Genomic DNA, 26,493 nt, shown 5'->3' with positions numbered 1-26,493 from the left:
TGTTGACTCGAGTTCTTGATGGTTAGATTGCAACTTTTCATTAGTAAACTATAAAAAGAAGTCCAGTTGACATGACTCAGCTTCCAGATAACCACACTTAGATGACTGAGAATCTTTGCAGAAACTCAAGGATTGTAACAAGATGTGCATGCAGTTCATTACTTTCCATCTCTGTATTTAAAATATCCTCCTAAACAATTTCACATCTGCTTAAAACTAGGATCCATTCAGACTACCTCAGCTTGGCACAATGGAAAGGAAGAGCTGATACTGTAGGTTCAATGATGTAATTTGAGAGAGGTTTCAGTTGGTTAAATGAGGTCTACATGTGGAATCTACACTCATTTAATAATGATGCTTTTTTTTTCTGTCCTAGGTTCAGAGTGGAAAGTCTTATGAGGCCAAATTGTAACATGAAACCAGGAGGAAGAGAAAGAGATAGAGGCAGACAGACAAAGATGGATAGTTAAAAAGAGGTAGAATCACTATTCAAAGGCAATAATAATAATAATAATAATAATAATAATAATAATAATAATAATAATAATAATAATAATAATAATAAAGTGAAAATAAAATAAAAAGAGGGAGAGAGACAAACAAAAGAAAGGCAGAATGAGCTGGAGGAGGAGAATGAGAGTGTGAGTCAAAGAGAAAGAAAGGGGAGAGTGCCGGTGTTTATCTCTCTGTGTGTGTGTGTGTGTGAGAGAGAGAGAGAGAGAGAGAGAGAGAGAGAGAGAGAGAGAGAGAGAGAGAGAGAGCACGTGTGTGTAAGAGGGAGGGAATGAAAGAGCGAAGGGTGATGTCAAACCAGCTGAGCTCAGAAAGTAAACAGCGCTCCAGAGAGCAGCATGCCTTCAGCGGCCCGGCTGCAGACGCAGAGCCAGAGGCGATGCTGCACGCTCTATCGCACCTCAATGCTCTTCATCCTTCTTCTCCTCTTCCTCCTGGTCTCTCCTGGGATGGCATGGCCATACGGTAAGAGTCTGACTTGTATCTGTCCATTCCAGCAAACTGTGACTAAGATTCAACAAGAATCTCTGTCCTAATCTTTTTTTGTTCCCTATAAGACAGCATCAGCAGTCCTTCCTCTCTGTCTCCTTCCTCTTTCTTTTATTTTTTCTTTGAAACTTTCTGTATGACTCTTGTTCAAGAGAACTTGTGTGTGGACCATGTTGCTGTTGTGGTTCCGTTTGTTTTGAACTTCAGCATGCTTCAAGTCATTCCTCTTAGTCACACTTCAACAGTTAGAACACATTAGAGAGCAAGTGGAAAATATTTATGATAGACTGTTTCAGGATGTTTCTGACCAAAAAAAAAAAAATCAAGTCACAAGACACCTCAAGTCACTCTTCAGGAATCCTGGGCAAATCCCAGTATGCCTGTTCATGTTTTGAAGGGAATCTCCTCTCTGTTAAAGGTATTGTATTCTCTTGTGGTCACCCACAGCATGCTTGATTTTTGTATGACTAAATGATCAGATACAAAAATGGGAAGTATTTTCCCCTGCATACCAATACTGATTGTGAAACAAAGCAGAACAAAACATGAATCTGAATCTCGGTTCTGTCTAAATCGATTACTGAATAGGTAAATATTGTGAAAAAAATCCTATATAACTACATGGGTAAAAGAAAAACAATTAGTGTCTCAATGCTTGTATTTCTTCATTCTTTCCAATGGGTGATAGGCTAGTTGTGATAGTGTCAAGGCTAAGCAGCTTGGCAGGCAACTTGTTCTAGAGAAAAAAGCTTCCACAAATAACAGAGGTGATGAGAGGAGATGCATCTTCAGGATCATGAATCTTCTCCAGCTTACTTTAGAGCACCTTTGGGGTACAGATTAAGGCTGGAAAGTACAGTTGTTTTGTGTCAGTCTCAGAACAGCACCTCATTTTGAACTACATCCTATGCATTTGGACAATTTAAGGTTTAAATGGTGTTTTTTACTAGGGTCAGTTGTGAATGTAGCCATAATAGACTGTAGGTGTAGTAGACAGTGGATCATACTGTAGATGAAAATTAGAGAAGGCCAGTTGTTATTGGCCAAAGATCGCTGTGCTGAGGTTGTGAAACAGACTCTGTAAACATTTTTGCAATGGTTGTGTCATATATTGTATATTTCTTCTTTTCTAGAGTTTTTATTTCTTTTTCTGTATACTTCTACTTTAACTTTTAACTTTATATAATATTAGTTCATCTCGCATGTTAATACATCTAGAACCCGTTGGAGAGGACACAAATATCTTTGGAAACAGACATGCTTACATGTACTTATCCTGAGATAGCTAAGTTTAAACACGAATAGTGATGTATATATGTGTGTTTTGCGGTTCAAGCAATGCCCACAGAAACCCAGAGGATTTTCCTTTTCCATGCCTGCTAAATCACTCAGGCATCAGTTAATCACAAGTACAGCTGTAGCAGAGAGAAGTGCGCTGCTACAGTTGGCTTTTTTTCTCCACACTCCGCGTCACAACAAATACAGTTCACTGGCTCACTGTCTGTCTGCTTTCTCTTAGTTTCTCTTACTTTTTGCTAATGAATTTAAATCTTCTCCACATGTCACTGAGGTCTTGCTTCTCTTTGCAGTCCTACTCTATGAAAAAAATAGCATAATTTACAAAGCAACTAAATCAAATCAGATCGACTAGATTTAACCCAATTTACTGGATCAACAACCCCTCCAAAAAAAACTTCCAACTTATATACTGCTTATATACCGAACTCTTCAGTGTATAAGTGTGAGGGATAACATGAGCTGCTTGAACTCCTACTTATTTACTGTAGCTTCCCATGGCAGCTGAACACTCTTGAAGGACAGCATTAACGGCCCAATTTTTTCTGTAAACCAATAAATGCTTGTGAGATCAGGGCCAATTGTGCTAACTCGTATTTTTCTCAGATGGCTGTAACGTTACTGAGATTAAAACCTGCTCTTTTACCAAAACTTTACATATTCAAACCACTCAGGAGCCTTGAATCAGCCAACTCCTTACAACATCAGTAAGGCATCAGAGCCAGAGGGAGCTCATCATCCATGACCTAAGCACAATACAGTGTGCACTTTGTTAACTCAGATTGCACTTAGACTGTGAACTGCAGATTTCATCTGTGAGTGCATGCTCGTGTTTTGGCAGACACAAGACTCATCAGCTGTAGTCACTTGCTTAGTTTTGGGAGTCATCCTGAAACAACTGGAGCAGAGAGAGAGAGAGCAGCCAGCAAAACAAAAGAGAAAAGACCAGACGAGCCGAGATGAGATGAGACTGGGGAGATGAAGTAGAACGATAGCTGCATGGCCTAGATGGAGCCATTGTAAATCAGAGCTTTGTTTCACAAAAACATTTGGTCTCAGCATCAAGTGAAACACTACATGTGGCTTGTCTGCACTGGACTCTGCAGGTTTGTTGAATTTTAACCATGTCACTATACTAGACTCATGCAAATATAGAAAATGTTTAGAAATGTATAGAAAACTAAAATAATTTTTTTATGACCAAAGTCCAATTGTTGATAAGTACTAGTCTAATTTGTCTAACCAACAGTACAATTAACTACTACAGTGGCTTTTTTCGTAATTAAATGGAGAGCACTTTCTTTCCAGAGCTTTAATATGCTGCAAATTGGCGATGACCACAGGACTATTTTTAATTTTGGGATGAGTAAGCAGATTCAAAACACTGCAGCAGTCCACAGTCATCAGACACCGACTGAACAGATTTCAGTCTTGCTCTGTTCAAAGTTCAGGTCTAAAGTTAGTTTTAAAGTTTTTATTGTTTCGCTGAGTCACAGCTGACTAACTGGTATGTCCTGGAAACAGCTGGAGGAGATTTCTGAGATTTCTGTTCCTAGTGATACTATCAGGTTCTGCATCCACTTCAAAACGGGTTAAAACCACAAATCTACGGGCTGTAATTCATACAACCTGACTTCAAATCAGTTGGCCATAGAAGAGGCTGCACAGAGGCACTGGGAGAAGTTGCTGTTACTCTTGGTTGAATTTAGGAACTACTTTGGGAAAGCTGCTGCTTGGCCAGTGTCTTCGAAGACCTTTGGCCTGTGAAGTGGAAGATGATCTTCCTTGGAGGCGTGAGTTTGAAGCTATTTTGAGAGATATTTTTTTTAATGTTTTTTTTCCGATCCTACAACAGATACTGGACAAAGCTAAGCAGTGCACATCTGGAAAGGAAAAAGTAGATAGCAATTATACAATCCAGTAAAGTTAAAAGAAAGATTTGCTTGAATGCATTGGAATCTGAAGTCCTGGAATGAGAGAGAGAGAGAGAGAGAGAGATGAAGATGTATGAAATGGAGACAGACAACAGAAAAAATCGGCTTTGAATTAAAACAAGTATAATTTCAACGAAAGCCAAAATAGGTCAATAAAATGCATTACACAAATTCTATAAAATGTTTGTTTAAATGTCAATGTGGTGTGAGTGGGTGAGCTGTATTTATGTTCCACATATATTATACTATTATTGTGGGGTTTCTGTTTTTGCCAAGGGCCTACCCGAAGCTTCTTTACAAAAATATCTTATAAGATCATAATAAAGTGACACACACACACACACACACACACACACACACACACTTAATGCTTTCGAAGATTCTCTCTGCTTGTAAAAACATGCCTGTGCCTAAGTGTGCGTGCTAACCTAAACCTGCGTATTAACCATTACATTATAGAATGTAAGCACGTTTCAGGTAATGATGGGTAGGGGTGCAGAGAAACATGCTTGATTTTAAGACCAGAAGGTTCCGACATTACAACTTTATTTCAGAAGGTCATAAAGTTCGCCAGCTCTGTATCTTGTAGATGTGCAGAAATCCTCTCTAAATAAGACTGTCTCTAGCGTACAGTATAGTCATTAGTTTACAGTATACTCATCAGTATACAGTATAACTGAGGGTAAGATAGTTTACTCATATTCATATACAGTTTACTTAAATTCATAAGTTCATAAAACAATGGCAGATATTCTCCACATTCTTCTGGTTGCACATACTGTTCGGGGTAAGGCATAAAAGTAACAGAATTAAGTTTCTATGGTTGATATGTAATAGTGAGCTCAACAGACATCAACCGGAGGTTAAAAAATATTATCCAACTTATTTGATCTATGTTCTTGTCTTGCAGTTTGCTTTGTACAGAAGCTAGTTGGGACATTTCTCCTTTCTTTGACTCATAAATCATAAATCTTAATACAAAGACCTCACACACCCATTTTGTGTGCATTACGTAGCATCCTGGTAACACAGAAGAGAGCACTCACTTTTACACAGATTTTCCACCTGGTCTTCAGAGACCAGCCAGAATTAAAACGATATACAGTTATGTTCATTATTATATTCACTGAACTTACAGTATATTTTTTTTTTTATAGTTTATTATACATATTGGTGGTTTTCAAAGAGCAAGAGTTTAGAAACGAGAGGCTCATAAAGGCTTTTGGCTTGAAAAAAAAAGTGGCTTCTTGTCTTTTGTTCTCACAAATCTGTCAGCACACATACCACAAAGCACAGCTGAGATTCATGGTGCTTACTGTCTGGACTCCTGATAGGCACATGCTATAAAAATGTTCATCATCACTGATTCACCACAACTGTCATTGTAAACTGTAATCCTTCCCATTACGTTCTACCTGCTTTGCAAACCAGTATACAAAATGTATCACTTTTACTGTCATTTAAATGTTCACTGTGTGATCTAAGCAGTGTGTGTATGGCATTCAACACCTTTCACTCTGAAAGAAAAGCCCACAACAATGGGAAAAGCCCACAACAATGGGAAAAGCCAGACTAAATCTCACTCACAAACAAACACAAATATAGATCAGTAATGTCTGATGCTATGAATTCAATTCAGTTCAGTTTCAGTATTCAATTCAATGAAACAATGATCCGTTTTAATCCACAAGTTTAAATATACAAGATGTAAAAGAAAAAAAGACCAGTTTTGCATTTTTAGCATCGACAGCCAAACACTGGACATTTTCCTGAATTTCCTGAAAAGTTATATGGCTCTTTCTCAGTAGGTATAGTAGTTGTACACCCAAATATCACACCCATATGTTCCTATTCCAAAACCATTGGCGTTAACACAGACCCCTTACTTTAAACTCATAAAAGACTGCTCTCTTTTGGGAGGCTTGCCACTAAGAATGGACATCAATTTGTACAGAAGTGCAGAAGATCAGTTTTGAGCCATTTATTTCTAGTGAACAGGGAAATCTTAAAGCTACAACATAAAAAGACATTTCATACAACTGGGTGATTCCAACTTTGTGGAAAGGTCCATATACTTTTGGCCACATACTGTATGTCTGATGTTGAAGTTGAAAATTTGTTCATGGCATGACCCGTGATGGCCTGAGGATACAAGAGCAATAAATAAAAATTACCTTGTGTTTAACAAAACGCTCTTAGGGTTTCTTTCTGATTTTTTTGTCTGGTACACTAAACAGGAGAAAGAAAGAAAGAAAGAAAGAAAGAGAAAGAAAGAAAGAAAGAAAGAAAGAAAGAAAGAAAGAAAGAAAGAAAGAATTTCTGATATTCTTCCCTTTGGACTCTTTAAAAAACATTAAAATCCAAACTTCTTAACTGTTTCAAATCTCTGCTGTAATGACGAAGTATCTATAACGAGTGAGTAAATTTGGCAGAATGGATTTATATATACTTATGAGCCTATTAAAATATAAAATAAAAGTCAAAATAATGGCCACAAAGACAGAGCTATTTAAACTATAAAGTATATGATTAGAGTTATATGATTATGGAAAACGTGGCTTGTATTGCCTTGTTGTTTTCTATGTTTAAACCCTAAAGTTTGTTGAGTTGAAGCTGATAACATTAGCCCATTGAATAAGACCCTTAACCCCGTATTATACCTCACATTGCATTCTAATCCCCACTTCCTAATATATACATTATGCGTATATAACACTGTCTTTCTGCCTATATGGTATTTTCAGCATTTCTTTTAAAAGTATAAAATAACCCATTCAACTTCAATGATTATCTACATTTGATTTTATATAATCTATGTGGTGAGAAGCTTAGCATAGCTTTAAAGCTTTAAACATACAGTAGGCACTTAAAAGCTTTAAACATAGACACTGTCCTTCCTCTGTTTTGGTATGCTATTTAATAATCAGTGCTCTATTTCTCCAGAAGACTGTTATTACTGACGTCTGAGTCATGACGAACTTCTACCAGTGTTTTGATCTAAAGTTGGCTAGTTTTACACAAAAATAACGTGACAACACGGAATCACTTCAGCTGAATGTCCGCATTGCACAAGCGTAAGCCGTGATGAATCATAATTCGTCTGCTTGCCAGAAGGAGAATTCACAGTTCATACCACAACAACAATAACAGCACGGTACTAGGATGTTGCTATGGGAGATGTGGAGCATGTGAACAGTGAGCTGAGGAGAAACTGCTCTGTGCTGCAAATCATAGCTTCTGTTTTGCTCTGTTTTTTCATTCCATGGCTGAGTTTCCACCTTTCAGCTGAAGGCATTTAAACTCCAGGTTACATAAGGCAGGCCGTATACTTCACCCTCTGAGATTCTTTGATAAACAGAGATAGAACGCAGCCAAACAGATATTTAAATTTTAGTTTAATTTTGTTTATCATTAGAGAAAATTCCTGGAGTAGGAGGTTATTTTTCTGAAAATGCTTGACAAGCTCCATAAGCTGATAAAGAGAACTGTGTTCCCTGGAGCTATGAATTTGTGGTTGTTGACCCCCCTCCACTGGCACAGACACAAACACACACACACACACACACACACACACACACACACACACACACACACATTCAAGCAGATTTCTTATAGGGATCAGCTAAATATCTCCATTAACTGAAAACAGTCAGATCGTTATATAAACACATTTATAATCACTTGTGGTGTGTGGAAACTATATAAGAACATGCTACAACTCTGGCTTTTGTTAAACAACAAAGATTCATTCCGGGTTAAATCTTCAAATGGCCACTCATAAAATACGAGCCATTATGCTGCACTAAAACATTCCCACAACATTTACAGTTGTCTTACACAACAGACACGCTTTACAGCAGTGAGGTCATGATAGCAAAGCAAAAACTACATTTGCCATAGAAAGATCTCATTTCAGTCCAAGTTTCAGTGTGGGTGGGAAAAAGCTGCCCCCAGGGTCTCAAGCTCATCACATCCTCACAAATATACTGTATACTGGATTGTATAATATGTTAATACATGAATCCATTTTGTCTTTCAGACTACAGATATCTGTATAACTTTTGCCCTGGCCCAGAGTGGAATGTAATGTGTAGAGGATGCTGCGAATATGACGTGATCAGATGTAAATGCCCTCTTCAGGGTACACAAGTTGGGTATGCTGTTCCATGCTGCAGGAACGCTCGTCATGAATGTGACCCCTGCATCATCCACCCAGGTAAGTCAGGTCTCCAACCTCACACAGAAATTCAATGTAAGAGTCACAGAAATGTGATGTTACTGTCTTTTAGATGCTATTGTTTTTTATATCCTTCTAGATTCTATTATTTTATATCACAGCGCTGTTGAGTTCTCTTGTTTTTTATTTTCTTCATAACAGCAGCAGCAGTAAAGGCAAATCATAGGGACTTTAATGCCCTCCTTTTAATATGTTGTACAGAGGAAATTCTATAGGTATATTTAGTCCAAGAATACACTGATTTTAAATGTTGTTCATTAACACAACCCCCCAAAAAAAGCAAAATGGTAAATCTTTCTTTACCAAAAACCTTTTAAAGCTAATGAGAGCCATTGTAACAGTTATAGAAGAAGGCTTCCCATGCTTTAACTAAATTTTCCGCCTCAAAGAAAGTTCTCAAGATGGAATGATTTACGGATTGCGGTTTCTCACTCACAAGACAAGCTGTGTTTTTTGTCTTAATAACTTCAAGAGAAGGAGAAAAAAGTGAGACCACTGAGGGAATGACTTTTTATAGCTGTTATAAAGTAAGCGATAACAGAAAGTAACTTGTTTTGGGAACATTCCACATTAAATGTTACTATAAATGGAAAAAAGAAGTGGCATTATGGTGTTTAATAAACAAAAGTGTGTAATTGTAGCAAATTGCTGTGGTGAAATGGAATTGAAGCTTTAGGGCATACCATTAAAGGAGAATAAACAACCTTATTTCCAGTGAGTTTGCATCAGAGAACCCCATTACTGATTATTTTCAACATGATGTGGTTTATTTCTTACTTTTACCACAGTGCAGATGTATTTTTCAATCTATTTTCTCAGAAGAACTGTGGCAGAACACAGATTTATACTAACGCACTCCTTCTTATATGTCAGTTTCTATAGTAAGAGCTAATTCACAACGACTTGCATGGAACCCACTTCACAATAATCTGAGAACAGATTAAAAGTTTTTGATATAATTATATAACAATTGATGAGGAAGTTACTTCTTCCACAGACATCTCAAAATATTAAAGGTAACTATTTACTGTATAAACGTTGACAAATTGCTGTGATGTATGAAGAATGAAACACTTTGTGAAATGCATAATGAATCAGCCCCAGGGTGGTAACAGACTTCTGCTTTGTGTTGGTATACATCACATCCCACCGCCCAATCGTTGCTCATTTTCCAATAACAGCACAGCCTTTTGTGTTTTATTACTTCCATTACATTAGCTGAGACAATGAACCACCCCTAGAACACATAACATAACTTTAACATCATCTTTGCCTTTGACATCTGTTACACCCCAGAGTCATGTTCCAAACTCCCATGGCCCTCTTTAGCCTGTGAAACCTCATAAACTCTGTAGACTTTTATTTCATTCTTCTTTTTCTAACAGGGTCTACACTGTTTCATTAAATATTTGATTTGGCCATTACACCTCAACTAAACTGTCATGACAGTGTGGAACTGGAGGCAAAGGAAACATTTAGGGTCATTAGGTGAAGGAAAATTGACTGTGATGGCTCAGTGTGAATGCACATATGACACAATATAAGATTTTCTATCAATCTTGTGCTGTGTCTGTTTGTTTTTGGTTTTAAACACAGTAAGGGCCTGTACAGAAAAAACAGAAATATATTCTAGGCTTAATATGTTGTGTGCATGTGTGTGAGTGAGTGTGTTCACAAATACCAGATGTTCATTGTTGGATTTATACCTAGGCAACTATTTTACTGCCAAAACGTAAAAAAAAAAGTCTTTAAAAAAAAGCAGCCTCATAAAGTAAAGACTCTGACTGCACAGTGACGTAGTCAAAAAGCTTCTGATACTGTTTTGATTCTGAATTTTAAATCTTCATCACTTACCTACATTTTAGCATTTCTCATTCTATTTGTACGCCTCATCGCTGCTGGCAGGAATTCTCCAGAGCTCTGTGAACATATCTATTTCAGGAAGTTCCTTCTCTTTTGTAAAGTCTTCAGCAGCTAATATGCTTATGGGCACACAGGGGAAGCCTGTTAGGCATGAAGAAAAGCTAAGTTACTGCATAATTCCTCAAACATCAAACAGTCAAATGTCAACACCTTTCTTTCTGACTGTTTTGTCCTCTCATTAAAGGCTGCAGCATATTTGAAAACTGCAAGCGGTGCAATAACGGGACATGGGGGCCGAGGGACGACTTCTTCGTCAAGGGCCAATACTGTGCTGAGTGCCGTCCTGGGTGGTCTGGTGGAGACTGTCTGAGTAAGCTCTTCTTACATCCATACCTCACGTCTCACTCTTTCATAGACAACACAGAGATGATATGTGCAAACTTCCTGTGACAATTAGAGACCATATTTTTTCAGTTTAAAGACATATAGACACTGCATTCCAACACCTACAAACGATATTGGTAGAAAATGCAAACATATATGAATGAACAGATGAATAAATTGATGGAGATGTATATGTATCTACATTATAGCATGTGGTGGGGTGATCAGAAAGAGGCAAGGTCACCTCGTTTTGGAAAGCTACCCAACTAATGCCCGCTGTGAGTGGACCCTGCAGGTTAATGAGCCTTTCACCATAGAACTCAGGTAGGCATCAACCTGCTCCTGTACAAACCATCTACCATTATAGAAATGCACATACATAAATGCAGCTGACTTCCTAACATGTATTTTCATTCATTAGCTCATTTAAATGAATGTACTATTTGCAATAACATATTCTTTACTTCTCAAAAATCTTCTCAAAATTAATAAACAACTGCACCTCCATCTTTGAGTGATTCCATTTCTCTTGTTCTTCTTCCTTGACTTTATTCTTTTCCACGTTTTAGCATCATAGTGCTTTAAAATCAGTCAGCTGAAAAGTGTTCATCAGTCTATTAATAGTAACCAAAACCCCATTTCTTTCCAGGTATTGTATTGTCCTATGTACTGACATGTGACCCTCATGATAACTTAATACGAGCTGCATTTTGTTGTGTCGGTTTTTGCATCAAATCTTCCAAGATTCAATTCTATTCATTCACATTATTTCTGAATTAATTACCATTAAATCGCTGTGTAAATGTTCATGTTTGCATAAATAATTCTGCATCTGCTAATAATTAAAAAACAATTCAAAAGCAACACTTCAGCTGCTGTTATATTGACCTCATAAATAAACCGTAATTTTACAGCCTATAGTTTATCATGAAAGAAAGAAAGAAAGAAAGAAAGGAAGAAAGAAAGAAAGAAAAATCTGTTGAAAATACAGCCACATTTAACATATAACTACATTTCTGCCTACATAATGAGTGATTACACATTCACATACGCTGTGATTTTATCACTGCAAGTCAACAGTGGCTTTACTATGAAGTTGCCAGAAGGCCTTTCTATAACCGAGTGTCAAGGCAATAACATTTATCAGTGAGTGGTGCAGCTAGAATTTAAAATCAATATTCTTGCTGCAACAGTGAAATATTCTGAAGTGAGATTTGGCATTTGTATATCAAAATCACCTGCTCTGCAGGATATCATACGAGTTGAAGGAGAAGTAATGTGTGCTCTTTTTTGCAGATGACATGCGCTCTACTGTCTTCACACTCATTGGTACTTGCTGATCCAGTTAGCTCCATATTTCCATATGAGTCACTGTCACTCATGTTTCCAGCTCTCAGTGAAAATAGTCACCCTTAAGAGAATAATCCTGTTAAATCTAATACAATTTATTTTCAACAAACAACGGCTGCTGCTTAACACTTTTTACAGTAAATGTGTCATTATACAGTGACTGATTATATATTGCTGAAGTTGATCTTTTAGTATGAATTTTACAGTAGGACCAACATCAGGTGTAATAACATTTGCTGGAATGGAATTCAGGGCACAGATTCTGTGACATGTACAAATTCTATTCTTCACTGCCCAGCAAGGATGTGGGCATTTTTTCTTATGGACCATTACAAATACACCTACAGGCCAGAAATCTTTCTTATAACACGCTACTCCTGAAAAGACTTTCCAAGAAGCATTTAGTTTTGATTTACTACTGTATGTGTGCTTGTGGCAAATTACACCGCTTTGCTTTATGAAGCACCACAGCAGTCGTGCTGAGTAGCCTGTAAACGGAATTAGGGTCTTTTCTTTCATCTGCATTACTTCATTCTGGCAGTGATGATTGTGCCTAATGGAAAATTATGACTACTGGCATGCTCAGACTAAGCCTTGCTACATGGGTACTCCAAAAGTTTACCATGGCTGGCTGTGTCACATTCTTATAACGATAATGACTAATGAGTAGCAAAGTGTGTCTGGACATTTAAGTGCTACTCCGTCTGCAGAAGCGTCCACCAGTGTTCATATGCTCTTAACTAGCTGTGTCAGTCTCCCAGCTGTGTTCCTTTAACAAAGCAGACATGTTAGAACATGGGGTCATTCCAGGTTGTACTTTACACTAAGATCTCCATTTTCTTGTTACCAAGACTGGTCACTGGCATACAGTACCATTTCCATTGCTCATGTATTTGATTTAATATGCAAAAGAAGATAATATAATGACCACTTACATGTAAAGGAGTTGTACAGCAAGTCTTCCCATTCTGACGGTCAAGCATGAAGAGAAGAACAAGAAACATAAGAACAGGGACAAAGAAAAAAACACACCAGAAGTCCATGTGGTTTACAGCAACATTCATACATTATTTTAATCCACTTCTGCAATGCTCTAAATATGTGTGGTGAGCGCTAGACTAAAAGTGTGTGACCACATCCTGTAATGAGCTAAATGCGTTGAAAAGACCAATTAGAAGATGACAGCATCCCACTAAAGCATGGTTACAAGGACACGTCTCTCTCTGTATGGGAGTTTTTCTGTACTGCAGAGATGGTCAGCCGGACGTAGCTTTTGCCCAGAAAGCAATTAAACACTTGAAACAGGACCCAGCTTACAACGGCTCATTTACGACTTACAAATGTTGGATAAAAGATTCAGTAGCACAGAGTATAACAGACTCAGCTGCAAAGGAGGTCAGTGCACTTGAGAGTGGTATGCTTTAATTTGAATCTTATACTAAAGAAATGATGAAATTATAGTACTTTTAACGTGTGCCATCCTGGAAAAACTCCCCGCCATGGACAAATTCTGTCATTATATATAGTACTGAAAACTACAAGCTTTCCTATACTGTTTCTCTTTTGCATGTGTAGCTCAACCAGACATAACATTCAACAAAAAAGCTTCCAGTTTAACTGCAGCGAGGAAGCGTCGTATTAAGATCTGTTTTAAAACTGAATTAATTAGGCATGTTAACTTAACTATGACATATAGCTATCCAGGTGTAAAAACAATTGCACTTAGCATGCAAGATTTCAGTGATCAAAAGCAGACAGACAGTTTAGTGTCATTCTGTTTAGTTACTCAACATGCCCTTATGTAATATTTATGCATTCTTTATAATTGCTTTAGTGTTTCTAAAAGGTTTTCAAAGAATGTTTTTTTTATCTATTTGTCAGAATTCAGACACAGTGATAAAAAGCATTTTGGCAGACCACCGTTTAAACAACACAGTATGATGAAAGCACAATAGATTGTTAGACTACTTGAATAACATGTTTTTACCTGTCTATAGTCATAGTGTGCATGATTTATCTGTTTAAATTAATTCACAGCAATTTATCATTGTATAAACATCATATAAAGGTGTTCTTCCCTCCAGCCCAGCTGTCATTGAGTGACCATGCTCATCTGCTTCACTTGAAAACACATTGCACTTTGCCTCGCTCATTTTACTCACGAAAAATTGTCCCATTAACAGCATATACAAACAACACCAGCCTTGTTCCTTGACATTACTGAAATTATAGGCTCTCACCACAACTGTGATCTCAACTTGAAATCATGAGGTAATAGCGCCTTTTCCACTTTAATGTCTCCTGCAGACTAGGTAGAAGTAGAAAAACACACTCAAAATTCAAGAACGCTGGTCTGTCTTTGGGACAGCTTTTATGAAAGAACGGGAATAAAATGCGCCATTCTCAGCTCTCGTAAAATACAGAACTGGAAAAATATAAGGGCTGGCTCTCATGGCAGTTAACACATTAGCTAACTTGGATGGTAGCTCAATATTAGCCTTTAAATAAAAGTAAAAAAGAACAGGACAAAAGTAGAAGTAAACCTGGAAAACATTGCACTGTATGATGGATTTCTTTTTGTAAAACAGGAATTTCCATGGAACTGAAGTGAATTAATATGGGTTAATGACTTGCAGGGCCTGGCTGGGTTCTCTGTGATTCAAATGAAATGACCAAGCAAAGTATCAAATTATCTTAATAAAAAAGTTGCTAAAGAAAGGGACATTTTGTAGATGAAGGCCACAGCAGTGGAATAATGACGAGAGCCCAAATGGCATGCAGTTAAATGTCCTATTATTATACATTCTCAGACTGTTTTCTCTCTCTCTCTCTCTCTCTCTCTCTCTCTCTCTCTCTCTCTCTCTCTCTCTCGCTCTCTCTCTTGCTCTGTCTGACTCTCTCCGAGACAGGTTCATGATGCTGAGTCTGGAATTTGACCACAGTTGTCGCTATGACTATGTAGAAGTCAGAGATGGTGACAGTATAAACTCTCAAGTGATTGGTCGATTCTGTGGAAATGAACGCCCCCCTCCGATCCACAGCACTGGCAACTCTCTGCACATTTTGTTTGTTTCTGATGGCTACAAAAACTTCGATGGGTTGTTCGCCATCTTTCAAGAGAATTCAGGTAAGACAGAATGTAAATGCTACAAGGGCTTAGAGTTTGGATATATAGGTATTTAAATGGAAGTTTATAGCCTGTTGAATAATCTAAATAACAACTACACATCATCAGTTAAAACAACCTTATACTGTATGCAGAAATAATTACATTGATATTATATAGGTATTCATACATTAAAATCATAATTTTGAGCAATTCTGAATTTCTTTTACAATTTAAAACTGCAGCATGTACCTCCTCCCCCTGTCTACACGATGGCACGTGCATATTGGATTCGTCTCACTCCTATCACTGTGCATGTCTGGCTGGTTACACAGGCAAGAGATGTGAATATGGTGAGTGATCCTTCAGCTCTAAATACATTATCTCTATAACTTTACATACATTATCCAAAATTATTGGTACACTTATTGGAAAAAGAAATTTAAATTTTAAAATATGAGTCAACAGTAATATGTAATCTATGTATATTTATTCAAAGAATTTCAAAATTTCATATTAAGAGCTGTCAGGCTCTGTACCAGAGTAGTGCAAAAGAGATTTAACTCAGTCAAATGAGATGTGTGTTTGAATCCCGATGATGTCACATGCATGCACTTTGTGTGAGAGGGATTGCATATCCTCTCCTCAATTTTTCATGTGCATGGAAGAGGCTGGAGACTCTGAAGTCTGAGTAAGTTATGCAGCATTAGTAGCAGTTTGGTCAAGATGCCGGCACCTAGCGTAACGTCTCTCACAGTATACACATCTTTGATTTAAGGTCAGTTTTTACCTGCAAATTTAGACATGTTTTGCTTTTTGGCAGAGACAGATCTTTCTCTATACTGTAAAGTATCAATCTTTATATGCCCAACCATCCTTTAGCCAAAATCTGTCCATACACCTTGCTTGCAGTAGTGTCTTGCAAACCCCAGGCATGCATGTTTGTGGTTTCTGCTTTCATGCCTTCCAAACAGTTTGCTGGCATAAAGACAGCATCTAATTGTTGAGCCCAAAATGCTCCAACCAAGATCCACAGAAAATTCTGGATCAGTGCGTGAGGGCAAAATATACTTGCATCATCCTCCAGGAAGTCTAAGTTGAAACCTTCAGTTGTTAATTATTGCTTAATAATCCTTTATTATTTACGCATGTAGCCATTTTTCTAGCCATTTATTTGGATCAACACACATTTGTCTTATTTCATTTGAGTGTTCTTTAATATTCTCCATTGTGATGAATGACTGAGATAATTTGGCCTTAGAGTTTAGAGTTTTCTCAAAATAACAATTTAAGATTAAGATAATTATTAATAATATGCAGAATCAAACAGAAAATTTCCGCATCCATCACAATTGAGCATATTTAATATGTTTTTTCTTTTCAACATATATTTTGTTTCATTGACTTCATTTTAATAGTGTCAAGTGAAATGTTATCCTTGGAATAGGTACAAGTCAAGCAAGAAGTGTTTATTATTAAAGGTTTAATTAACCGAAGAATGTTAGAAAAAGAATATATTTGATTGGAACTATCAAATGGAATTGTAAAAGAGGCAACATTTTATTACTTTAATTAGGCACTTGTGGCACACCAAATATTTATGTTTCATAGTTAATTCTAGCTCTGCATCGGAGTGTATTATCCTTAGGTTCAACGTTTTTACCATCCAAATGCACCTGCCTTTAATAAAGCACACACTACTATTAAAAAGTCTCATCAGGATTTGACAGTGAACTGTTAATAAGATCCGTAAGGATTTAGGTTTAATTATTTAATGTCTGCTCTAATTTTGTCTGGTCTGTAGCAATAACACTGATTATACTGGAGTAAATAAAGCATAAAGAAAGCAGAGGTGGTTATCTTTAACTAGCAGTATAGCATTTCCCTTGATCTTTTATATACCTTACAAGTGCAGTGGAAAATGAAAGTTCAACAGTAAATTGATTTTGCGACAATGTATGTTGTGTACACATTGCATTTTTGTGTGAACGCAGTTTTAATTAAAAAAGCCACTGTGACTTTTCTAGACCACCTTCCGTTCTCTCCTTCGGGTTTTTTCTTCTCATATGTTTGTGTGTTTGGATGCAGCCACATGTTTCCATTTCCTTGCGATTACAATACCCACAGCTCCTGTGAACACTGGACTGGCCAATGAAAAATGTTTCTGCTTTTTTTTTTCTTATATTTTAGGTCTGGTGGTTTCATTTTGATTAAATGTGTTGCTATAAAGCTAATAGCAAAACAAACCCTCCCTTTAATATGAGCCAACTTTTTCCATGCCTGTAAAATCTGTAGGAAGAATTACATACCACACTGTGACTACATATATCCCTGGTTCCCATGAGAAATATACACTAGTCTACCAGGCATGTTAGTGCAATGTTAATGCTTTGTTGCACTTTAGAAAACATGTGGGCTTCAACATGTAATCTTACGGCATCCTCACTGTTGGTGATATTTAGGAATTCTGGATATGCCTCAGGACAAGAATGTAACAATTACAAATTCCACTTTTGACATGATGCACACAATTTCATAGACACAGGCTTTACTTGCTAAATATCAATAAATATTGTGCAGAAAACATAAGAGCTCTAAACATTCCTCACAATCAGTGCTTGCATTGTTTAGTGGGTGTGAAGGAAGACCTGAGGCTCTGGTTAAGGTCATGGCCGGGTTTAAGTCTGGATTTGGATTTGGACCGTGTGTGCTGTGGTTGGGATGACATTCATTTTATCACCTCACCACAAGAACAGCTTCGTAGAGCATTTTAACAGGGTGGGTTGCTCTCCAGCTGGCTTGGCTAACATGCTTTCCAAACTGGATATCCAATTGCATTTTTCCCCAATTTGAGGGAGGGGAAGAAGGAAACAGAGGATCATGGAGAGAGTGAGCTGAACTAAGGGAGGATTCCTTTTATGCTGTGAATGAATTAATAGATCTGTAAAAGGTATTAGGTTCATCATTCTGAGATACACAACAGCATGGCATGAGAAACACCTAAATAAGCAACCAGGAGTGTAGTCATTTATATTTCCAGACATTTTTTGTTTAGATGTATTATGTTGTAGGCATTACCCAAACCCATTCCATCCTTTAAATCTCATTCTCAATAAAGCCACAATAACCACATAATAAGACTTTGTGATCCCTACAGAATACAGCTGTTTCTGTCCTCATTCTTCACGACTACTCATTGCTTTCCAAGCAAAATATTCTTATGTCATTACGATGAAATTTTAGTCTTCATCATTTCTTATGCTAATGACAAATGAAGTGAAACTATGATGCTCTGATTAAATGTTCAGTAACCTAATTGCGTTGTGGTTTTGTGATTTTTGTGAGCTGTGAAAAGAATTATACGAGCCTGGGGTTTTGAAGTTTGGTATGATTTATAAGCATTACTAAAAAATTCTCTCTCCTTCTTCCACATCTCATATATGGTTTTATATGTTTTATACACATACACATGTGTGTGTGCGTGTGTGTGTGTGTGTAAGAGAGAGAGATTTGAAGGTGATTTAAAGGTGTGATTTATAAGCAAAAACTCTCTCTCACACACACACACGGACACAAATAGGCTAATTAAAGAATGACGGGGGAGTGCATTATAATGAAAGTTGTTCAGTTTGGGGGAAAAACTCACCAGATAACATTCTGAGCAGGCTGAAGGCTGAAAGGATGACAGGAAATCCAGTGTGTGTTGTTCTCGCTGCACAGGGAGGTCATAAGTGTGGGCTGATCAGGCCAAAGAAACAGCCAAGCTGTTGCTCTACTGCACTGTTTAACAGTGCAATTTATTAACCAGAAATGATTCTTCCATTATGCAGTTGAGTAATGATGCTCCAGAAAAGGCATGTGTTCATTTTTAATTTAATCACTTTGCCTGGCTAAAAAATGAGAAAATCTATAGAGAATAAAATGTCCAAAGTTTATCTCCTTGTTAGTTACCAGTGTGCTTGTCGACCCAAATTCAAATAAAGGTTTCATCATATTTTCTTGTTTATTCAGTCAGACTTGACTTCTGTTGTTCAACTGAAACAGAGTCACTCAGTGTTGTCAAGGACATAGCAGAAGTAGATATACAGAGAAACAAAAATTGCTATTTATAACTCCTACAGTAGAGCAGCATGTTAGGATTAAAGTCTTTCATCAGCTGTCAAAGCTATGTGTGGTTTAAAATACTACTATTTTTAAGGTGTTGGATTTCTTTCTTACACATTTAGACATGCTTTGTTTGAATGGTGTTTTGAAATATTTGGTATTTGAAATATTCTAACTGTCTGGAAATTCTGTAATGTAAAATATGAATGCAACATAAGTATTTTGTCCATTTTGTATTGTATTGTTGTAAATGATTTGTTTTGCTATACACAGGTCCTACTGATAAGCTACAGAGAAATAGCTACAAAAACATACATGCTTTAAAAAGACATAAACATAATTAATAGACTTTGATTCCATGAAATTCATATTCATTGTTGTATTTATTTTCTTGTGAATTTAATACTGATAATTCCACATATATGTTTTTCTTACTTATTCATTGCTATACTTAAAATATGTATGTATATATATGAATGATGCAATGTATCCATATGATATGGTAATATACTTAATAATAGTGAATGAGTCACCAAGTCACTATTAGAGTCTCATCCCACAGTGTTGGAGTGTAAGAGTCCTGGGCCACCAGACCACGGTTCTGTTGAGAGTTTGGATGTGAGGGTTGGAGGTCAGGCTCTATTTCGCTGTGATCCAGGTTTCATGCTTAAAGGTTTCTACATGGCCACCTGTCTGCTGGATGGCTCATGGAGTACACCAATGCCATACTGTGGTAAGAAGCTAATGGGTGTAGAATTATAGCAAATGTGAAGTATACACAGTTCTGCTATTAATGGACAGTAAAAATAACCTTTTTTTTTCTTTAGAGACCTCTCTCATACACATTGCTTTCCATGCTTTTGATACTTAAGCTGTGTATTTTTTGTCTCTTCAGTGCCCGAAAAGAACTGTGACATCCCTCCTAAGCCAGCACATGGAGACCATTTCCTGGTATATGGTCCAAATGATGTGCTCATTGCGCTGCAGTATCTGTGCTATAGACCATACACACTGGATGGAAATCCTCAACGAACCTGCTTGGGCAACAATACATGGAGTGGAACAGCACCCACTTGTGTCAAAGGTACAATTTCTTCACTGACTTTTTTTCTAATATGTTGTACATTTACAACATGGAATGATTAAATGAGTGCTTTCCTTAGCCCATAAATGAATGTTCTGATTTAAGATCAGTATTTTAAAAACGTGCAACAAACACATGATATCCAATTATTTGTCTGAAACATTTTATCTTTTAGCTTTTTATGTTCATTACAGGTTGCAGTCAGAGTTGGCTGCTTATGTCAGCCACTTAAGTCTAAAGGTTACATCAATAGTACAGCAGGGAAAGTATTGCACATTCAGAGATGTTACAGCTTAAAATGATTTTTTGGGCTCACCATTCATAATGTTAAAATTGTCATTATAGGTCATGCCTCCCAGTTACAGAGAGTAGCTTTTTTTTTTTTGCTCTCAATCATAATGTTCTAATATGATATAAGAACAAGCAAATGCCAAGCACTGAAATAAATCTGAGTCAAGTATATATTGCCAATATATTGCTGCAAGAATTGGCCTAGTAATAACATTAATTACTTTAAAATCCGGTTTATTATAGCAATATGGTTTCAAAGCTCTATATTCACTTGTATATCCAGCACACCTCATTATTTTAATGACAATTAATTGTGAGTAAAATACTAAGGCTTTGTCCTCTCATGCTTGTACCCTGTGTGCGTCATGACCAGAGACTGACATCGTCATCAGTAGGTTTTGTTAAGATTATGACAAGGGACTGGGAACGAGTTGTCCATAAACAATGTCCAATAAGTCCTCTAGAAGACCTTGGCCTGGTCAGATTAGCTTGGTCAGGAGATGCATGAGGTAATTTTGAGCCAATGATTGATGATGTTTTGCTTTTACATATCTCTGCCTATAAAACCTTGATGTAATCAATGATCTTGGCCCTTCATCCCTCATGCTACATGTGGAGTGTTGGGTCCTGCTGCGCAGCTGAGCACAATAGAATTGTGTAACCTTTTTACTCTTGCTCGTGTCTACCAGTGTTATACTTTATTCTTTAGATCTCTCTAACCTCGGAACTTCCACAACACATACTAAATCATGATCATGAAATTTATAATGCCTGCATGTGATGTAAGCTATTTTATCACATGTTTATCTCTTTTTTGATGTGTTACATAAGATACAGATCTTTACAAAAATAATAATTCAGTATGCTCTCCTGTGTAAGAAAATGTGCAAGCTTTGACCAAGCACCCATCTGCTACACTTATAGCTCTCTGTTAGAGGGCATATTTCATCAATACATAAAATGCCTTTATATAAGCATCATCTTCTGATAAGATTCTGCCCACTCCTATGTCCTCTGTGTAAAAATAACCAAAGACTTTAAGGGGGTCAAGTATTTTATAGGGTCATATTCGTTATATTGGCCCTTCAAATATATTGGCCTATATTCCCCTACTTTTTCACATTTACAGCCCAAAACATACATTTCTCTGTAACATAACATGAATACACATCAGACATTGGGCCGTACTTAATACTGCTATTGCTCTGTCTAATATAACACAAGAAAAATGGACTCTGAATAGAGTGTAGTCTGTAGTTAGATCTGAATACCAGTGTGCGCAAGGTATTAAATCCTCAATATGCCTGCTTAACTGAACTGTAACTACAGCCCAATGTTAGTGATTTGTATCTTCCTAATGGAGCAAACTGATATGAAGTTAAACTCTTCTGAAATATATTTCAATCTGTTTCAGAGGGTACTATGCCTGTACCAGATAAAGAAAGAGACATAATAAAAGGCTCAGACATCGGAAAAGACAAACAAACTGACTTCACGGATAAGACTGGAATAGAGAAAGAGAAGACTCCAGACAAAACAGTTACCCTGGAAATACCGATAAGTGGGAAGGACAAGACTGTATTAGAAATAGACATTGGTAAAGGCCAAGAGGTAGAGAAAGGCACAGAGAAGGATCCAGGCAAAGACTTTGGAAAGGAAAAACCTACAGTTGGAAGCAAGGATAAACTTAGTGGTAAAGATTCTGAAGATAGCTTAAACACAGTACGGAAAAAAGACTCAGACAATGGGAAAATTGTACACTACTTGGACAAAGAAGGAGATTTCGACAGTGCAGAAAAGGTTGTAATAGACTCAACTAATGATTTAGACACAAACATTGTAGAAATTGTGCTTATTGACAACAAAAGCACCGTCAAAGAGACCAACATACACAAGGCTTCTGAAAAAGATAAAGAAACAGTGACCGAAATACCAATGTTCACAATAGTTAGCCTGAGAAAAGATGAAAAAGATGAGAACGTCCCTTATAAAATAGACACTTCAAACACAAGTAATACTACAGAGCCTGTAGATAACAATGATATAGAGGAAAGCCTGCAGACATTGCTCCCTAAAGAAACCCCAGAGATTCAACCAAAAGCCAATGAAGATAGCGTCATAGAGAGGGCCATTGTACCAACACAGGACCCTGATGTTGAGAAAGTTACCTCTGGGGAGACACAGCAAGGTGTGGACAATGAAAAAACGACAGGACCAGACTCAGAGAGTCCAATAAAAGAAAAGCCTAAGACAGACCTGGATACAAGATCTGAAACAGAGAGCCGACACACTGAGAAAGAAGTGGAAAACCTCAGTATCATTGGTAATCTTCAGTGTTCAAACACATCCAGTTACAAACATTGTACAAAGTACACTGGATGTCCACTCATGTCCACTCTTTCTTTCAGAGGCTGAGGGCAGGAAGTGTCCACCACCTCCTCGGCTATACCATGGTTTCTATGAGTGGGTGACTGGTGCAGATCCAGAGATGGTGGAGTTCTCCTGCAACCACTCGTTTGCTCTGAGTGGCAATGCTCGAAGAACCTGCCAGCCTAATGGCACCTGGAGCAACACACAGCCCATCTGTGTGCGGGGTATGAGCTGGTTTTGTTCCTTCCAGCCAGAAAGAAACCTGGCCCACTTAGATTTAGAGGGGATAAATGTCTGTCTGTTGTCAATGCAAATCCAAAGTTCTTTTTTTTTGGCCCCTATCAGTCAACTCAGATAGGACTATATAACATATTCTTTTGTTTGCATGTGCAGCCTGCCGGGAGCCAAAAGTGTCAGTACTGGTGAGACAGAAAGTCCTGCCCCTACAAGTCCCATTCAGGTACATATACTCACCCTTCTCTGGCTCATGAAGACCTTACAGAGAAAAAAAAAAGCTGTGCTCTGTTCCAATCCATAGGGTACCAGGATTCATTGAATGGTTTATTGAATATGAAATCACAAATATGTACATGTAAAACTAAAATGTAAATCAAATGCTATGGACTTTACACGGTGGCCCAAGTTAACCAGCTAGAAACTTTAGCTAATCATTTGTCGAGTAATGTTCGCTACATTTACATTTTATCAATAGACTTGAATTCATAAATCAACTATTACAGAATAAAGATAGCTATGTGTATATGGATAAAGTGAGTGAAGAATTCATCTCAGACTACTCTGTTACATTTTTTTGCAGGAAAACTCCACTGCATAAGTTTTACTCTGCCTCAGGCTTAACAAAACTCTTCAGCCCACTGAGTCCAACTAAAGGACCCCCGACTTTGCCTCCACTTTCCCAAGGTTTCCACCACCTCTACACACACATTGAGTATGGGTGCACTTCACCCTACTACCATCACTCTGGGAGCACCCGCAGAACGTGTCTCAAGACAGGCAAATGGAGTGGCCGCCATGTCTCCTGTTCACCAGGTGAGAGAGTAAAACAATTTAAAACTCACAAGTGTCCCCTGACTACTGTAAATGTGCACTCAATATATATATATATATATATATATATATATATATATATATATATATATATATATATATATATATATATATATATATTAATTATAGATACATTGTATGACCAGCCATGAAAAAATAGGTGAAAAAAATTAGGACTAAGGCATCTGAAGGCTGTGAACATAGATCCATTACAGAACAGAGAAACCTTTGAGTGAATGTTATAGTGAAGAAAACATATTTTCAGTGTACTGTAGTCCACACGTATGGGAAAACTTGTTCTCTTATTTACACTCTCTGCATTCCAGTATGTGGGAAGTTGCAGAACTATGATTCGCAGAGTCCAACAGACTCTCATTGGCCATGGCTGGTTGCTGTCTACCGACGATCTGCCCAAGCTCAAGGAGAAAAACTGGGGAAAGTGACTAGCCTGGGGAAGGACGCAGGTCTGATGTATAAAGAAGATGATACATCTTTGGAGAACTGGCAGCTGGTTTGTAGTGGAGCTCTGCTTAACCAGCGCAGTGTGGTGGTGGCAGCCCACTGCGTCACTGAGCTTGGAAAAATCTACCCACTGGACGTGTCTAAAGTACGGGTGACACTGGGAAAACATTACCGCAGTGATCTGCATCAGACTAAGAGTCTGCAACACCTCAGGGTGAGAGAAACAACAGTTTTTTGGGGGGGAAGTGGTAATTACTCAGCACTGTGATTGACCCTGAAAGAAGGTGGAACAACAGTGATAAAAAAAAAATCTTTACTATTTTTCGTTCCACCCGTGTGGGCACAGTGAGGCCCATAAATTTCGCTCTTATTGCTAATGACTAAAATGAAAATATGAATAAATTTTAAGGTTAATGTACCCATGTTAACATAAATGTAAAAATAATATTACTATAAAAAGAATCTGGGTAAATGCTAAGTAGTAAAGCACTCATGAAAATGAAAGCTAAATCCTAGATATTTGCTCTAACCAAATCTTTTTGAATTTATCTTTAATTTCCTAGGTGTCCTCCATCACTGTACACCCTAATTATGACCCTATGGTACTAGACTCTGACCTTGCAATCCTCAAATTGCTGGATAAAGCTCGTATCGGTGAACATGTTCTGCCCATCTGCCTTCCAACCACTCATGATGCAGAGGAAGAGGCTCTCCCCAGACAGGCCATAGTGACGGGCTGGTCCCTCATTCCTGATGCCAGTGCTGGTGAGAGTGAGAGGGCACGTGTGGGCACAGTGATGCTGGGTGATGTGGTGCACTGTGAGCAACAATACGCTCAGTATGGTCTTCCCATAAGTGTCTCTGAGAACATGTTGTGTGGCCGCCTGGGTCCTGGCACCAGTCCTTCAAACATCTGCCCAGCTGAGACTGGAGGGGTTCTGATTGCCCCACCCAATTCCTCCCCTGTTCTGGCTTCTTCACCAAACCCCAGACAGGAGTGGAAGCTCCTGGGATTGGTCAGTTTTGGGTATGACTCACTAGACTGCAATCCGGAACTTTATACGGTTTACACACATATCTCTAATTTCCTTGACTTTTTTGAGAGCAATATGAAGTAATAAATCATGTGCAATTTAGTCAACCAATGCCTCCCCTGCTCTGCCCTAATAATCCTTTCATATTTAGCTTGATATAAAGGCTGAACTAACACTGGACTATGCTGCCATGAGAAGATAGAGGTAGTTAGGAAGGGCATTTACTCTATGCTGTGCTAGGAGCAGCTTCTCCTAACTCTAACTTTCGCTTCAATGAATAGCAAAGGGACCATCAAACTCAACTTAAAATATCATCAAGGGAAACGTCTTCCAACACTGACCCATCACTTAACCACACGCAGGTCCTCAGGTATTTGGGTGCTGTACAGTAAGATTTGACAAGAGAATCAGATCTCCTGATATATTGCATACCAGGTGATATCTGATTTTCTGAATATTGGTTATGTATATATCGTTTAATGTATTATTCAACTGTAAACATGACAGAAATGATGTATATATTGTACAAAACTATTGTGATGTATTGCCTTTTAAATAAAAAATAATTTGGTGGTTGTGTGTGAAGGAATTTTTTTGGATTTATTTTGCATATTTGTGGTCTATGGAAGAAAAATATGAGGGTGTATGTTAACCATATCTAACTGCCAAACTAAACCGCCAAACTCACATACAATAGTACTCAGTAGTGGCTGTTTACTTTTCATTCCTTTACTTTCAATCTTGAAAGGAAAGTCTTTCTATTTAAAATATCCAATTTGAATATATTTAAAAAGGGATTGGTTCAGGGGTGGGCTACATGTCCAAACAAAACTTGCAGCAACAAAAACATGTCAAAGAAATAGAATACACTGAACCCAAAGCCTTAAACCAAATTAAACACAAAAGGC

General features: G+C 37.6%; 1 protein-coding gene across 1 annotated transcript; it reads left to right on the top strand.

Annotated features, from left to right (window-relative positions):
• Positions 1-831: 831 nt before the first annotated feature.
• Positions 832-26,174, top strand: pamr1b (peptidase domain containing associated with muscle regeneration 1b). The gene is made up of 14 exons (XM_060886738.1): positions 832-978; positions 8,272-8,448; positions 10,577-10,702; positions 10,926-11,040; positions 14,976-15,193; positions 15,418-15,525; positions 19,839-20,009; positions 20,172-20,360; positions 22,066-22,974; positions 23,060-23,245; positions 23,415-23,481; positions 23,839-24,071; positions 24,416-24,765; positions 25,115-26,174. The coding sequence occupies exons 1-14, from the start codon at positions 852-854 to the stop codon at positions 25,667-25,669; spliced, it is 3,531 nt and encodes a 1,176-aa protein (XP_060742721.1). The 5' UTR covers positions 832-851; the 3' UTR covers positions 25,670-26,174.
• Positions 26,175-26,493: the final 319 nt, after the last annotated feature.

The sequence above is a fragment of the Tachysurus vachellii genome, chromosome 14 (assembly GCF_030014155.1).
Source record: "Tachysurus vachellii isolate PV-2020 chromosome 14, HZAU_Pvac_v1, whole genome shotgun sequence".
NCBI classification, from domain to species: Eukaryota; Metazoa; Chordata; class Actinopteri; order Siluriformes; family Bagridae; genus Tachysurus; species Tachysurus vachellii.
The sequence above is the reverse complement of the archived record's forward strand: the minus strand, read 5'-3'. Positions and strand labels throughout refer to the sequence as shown.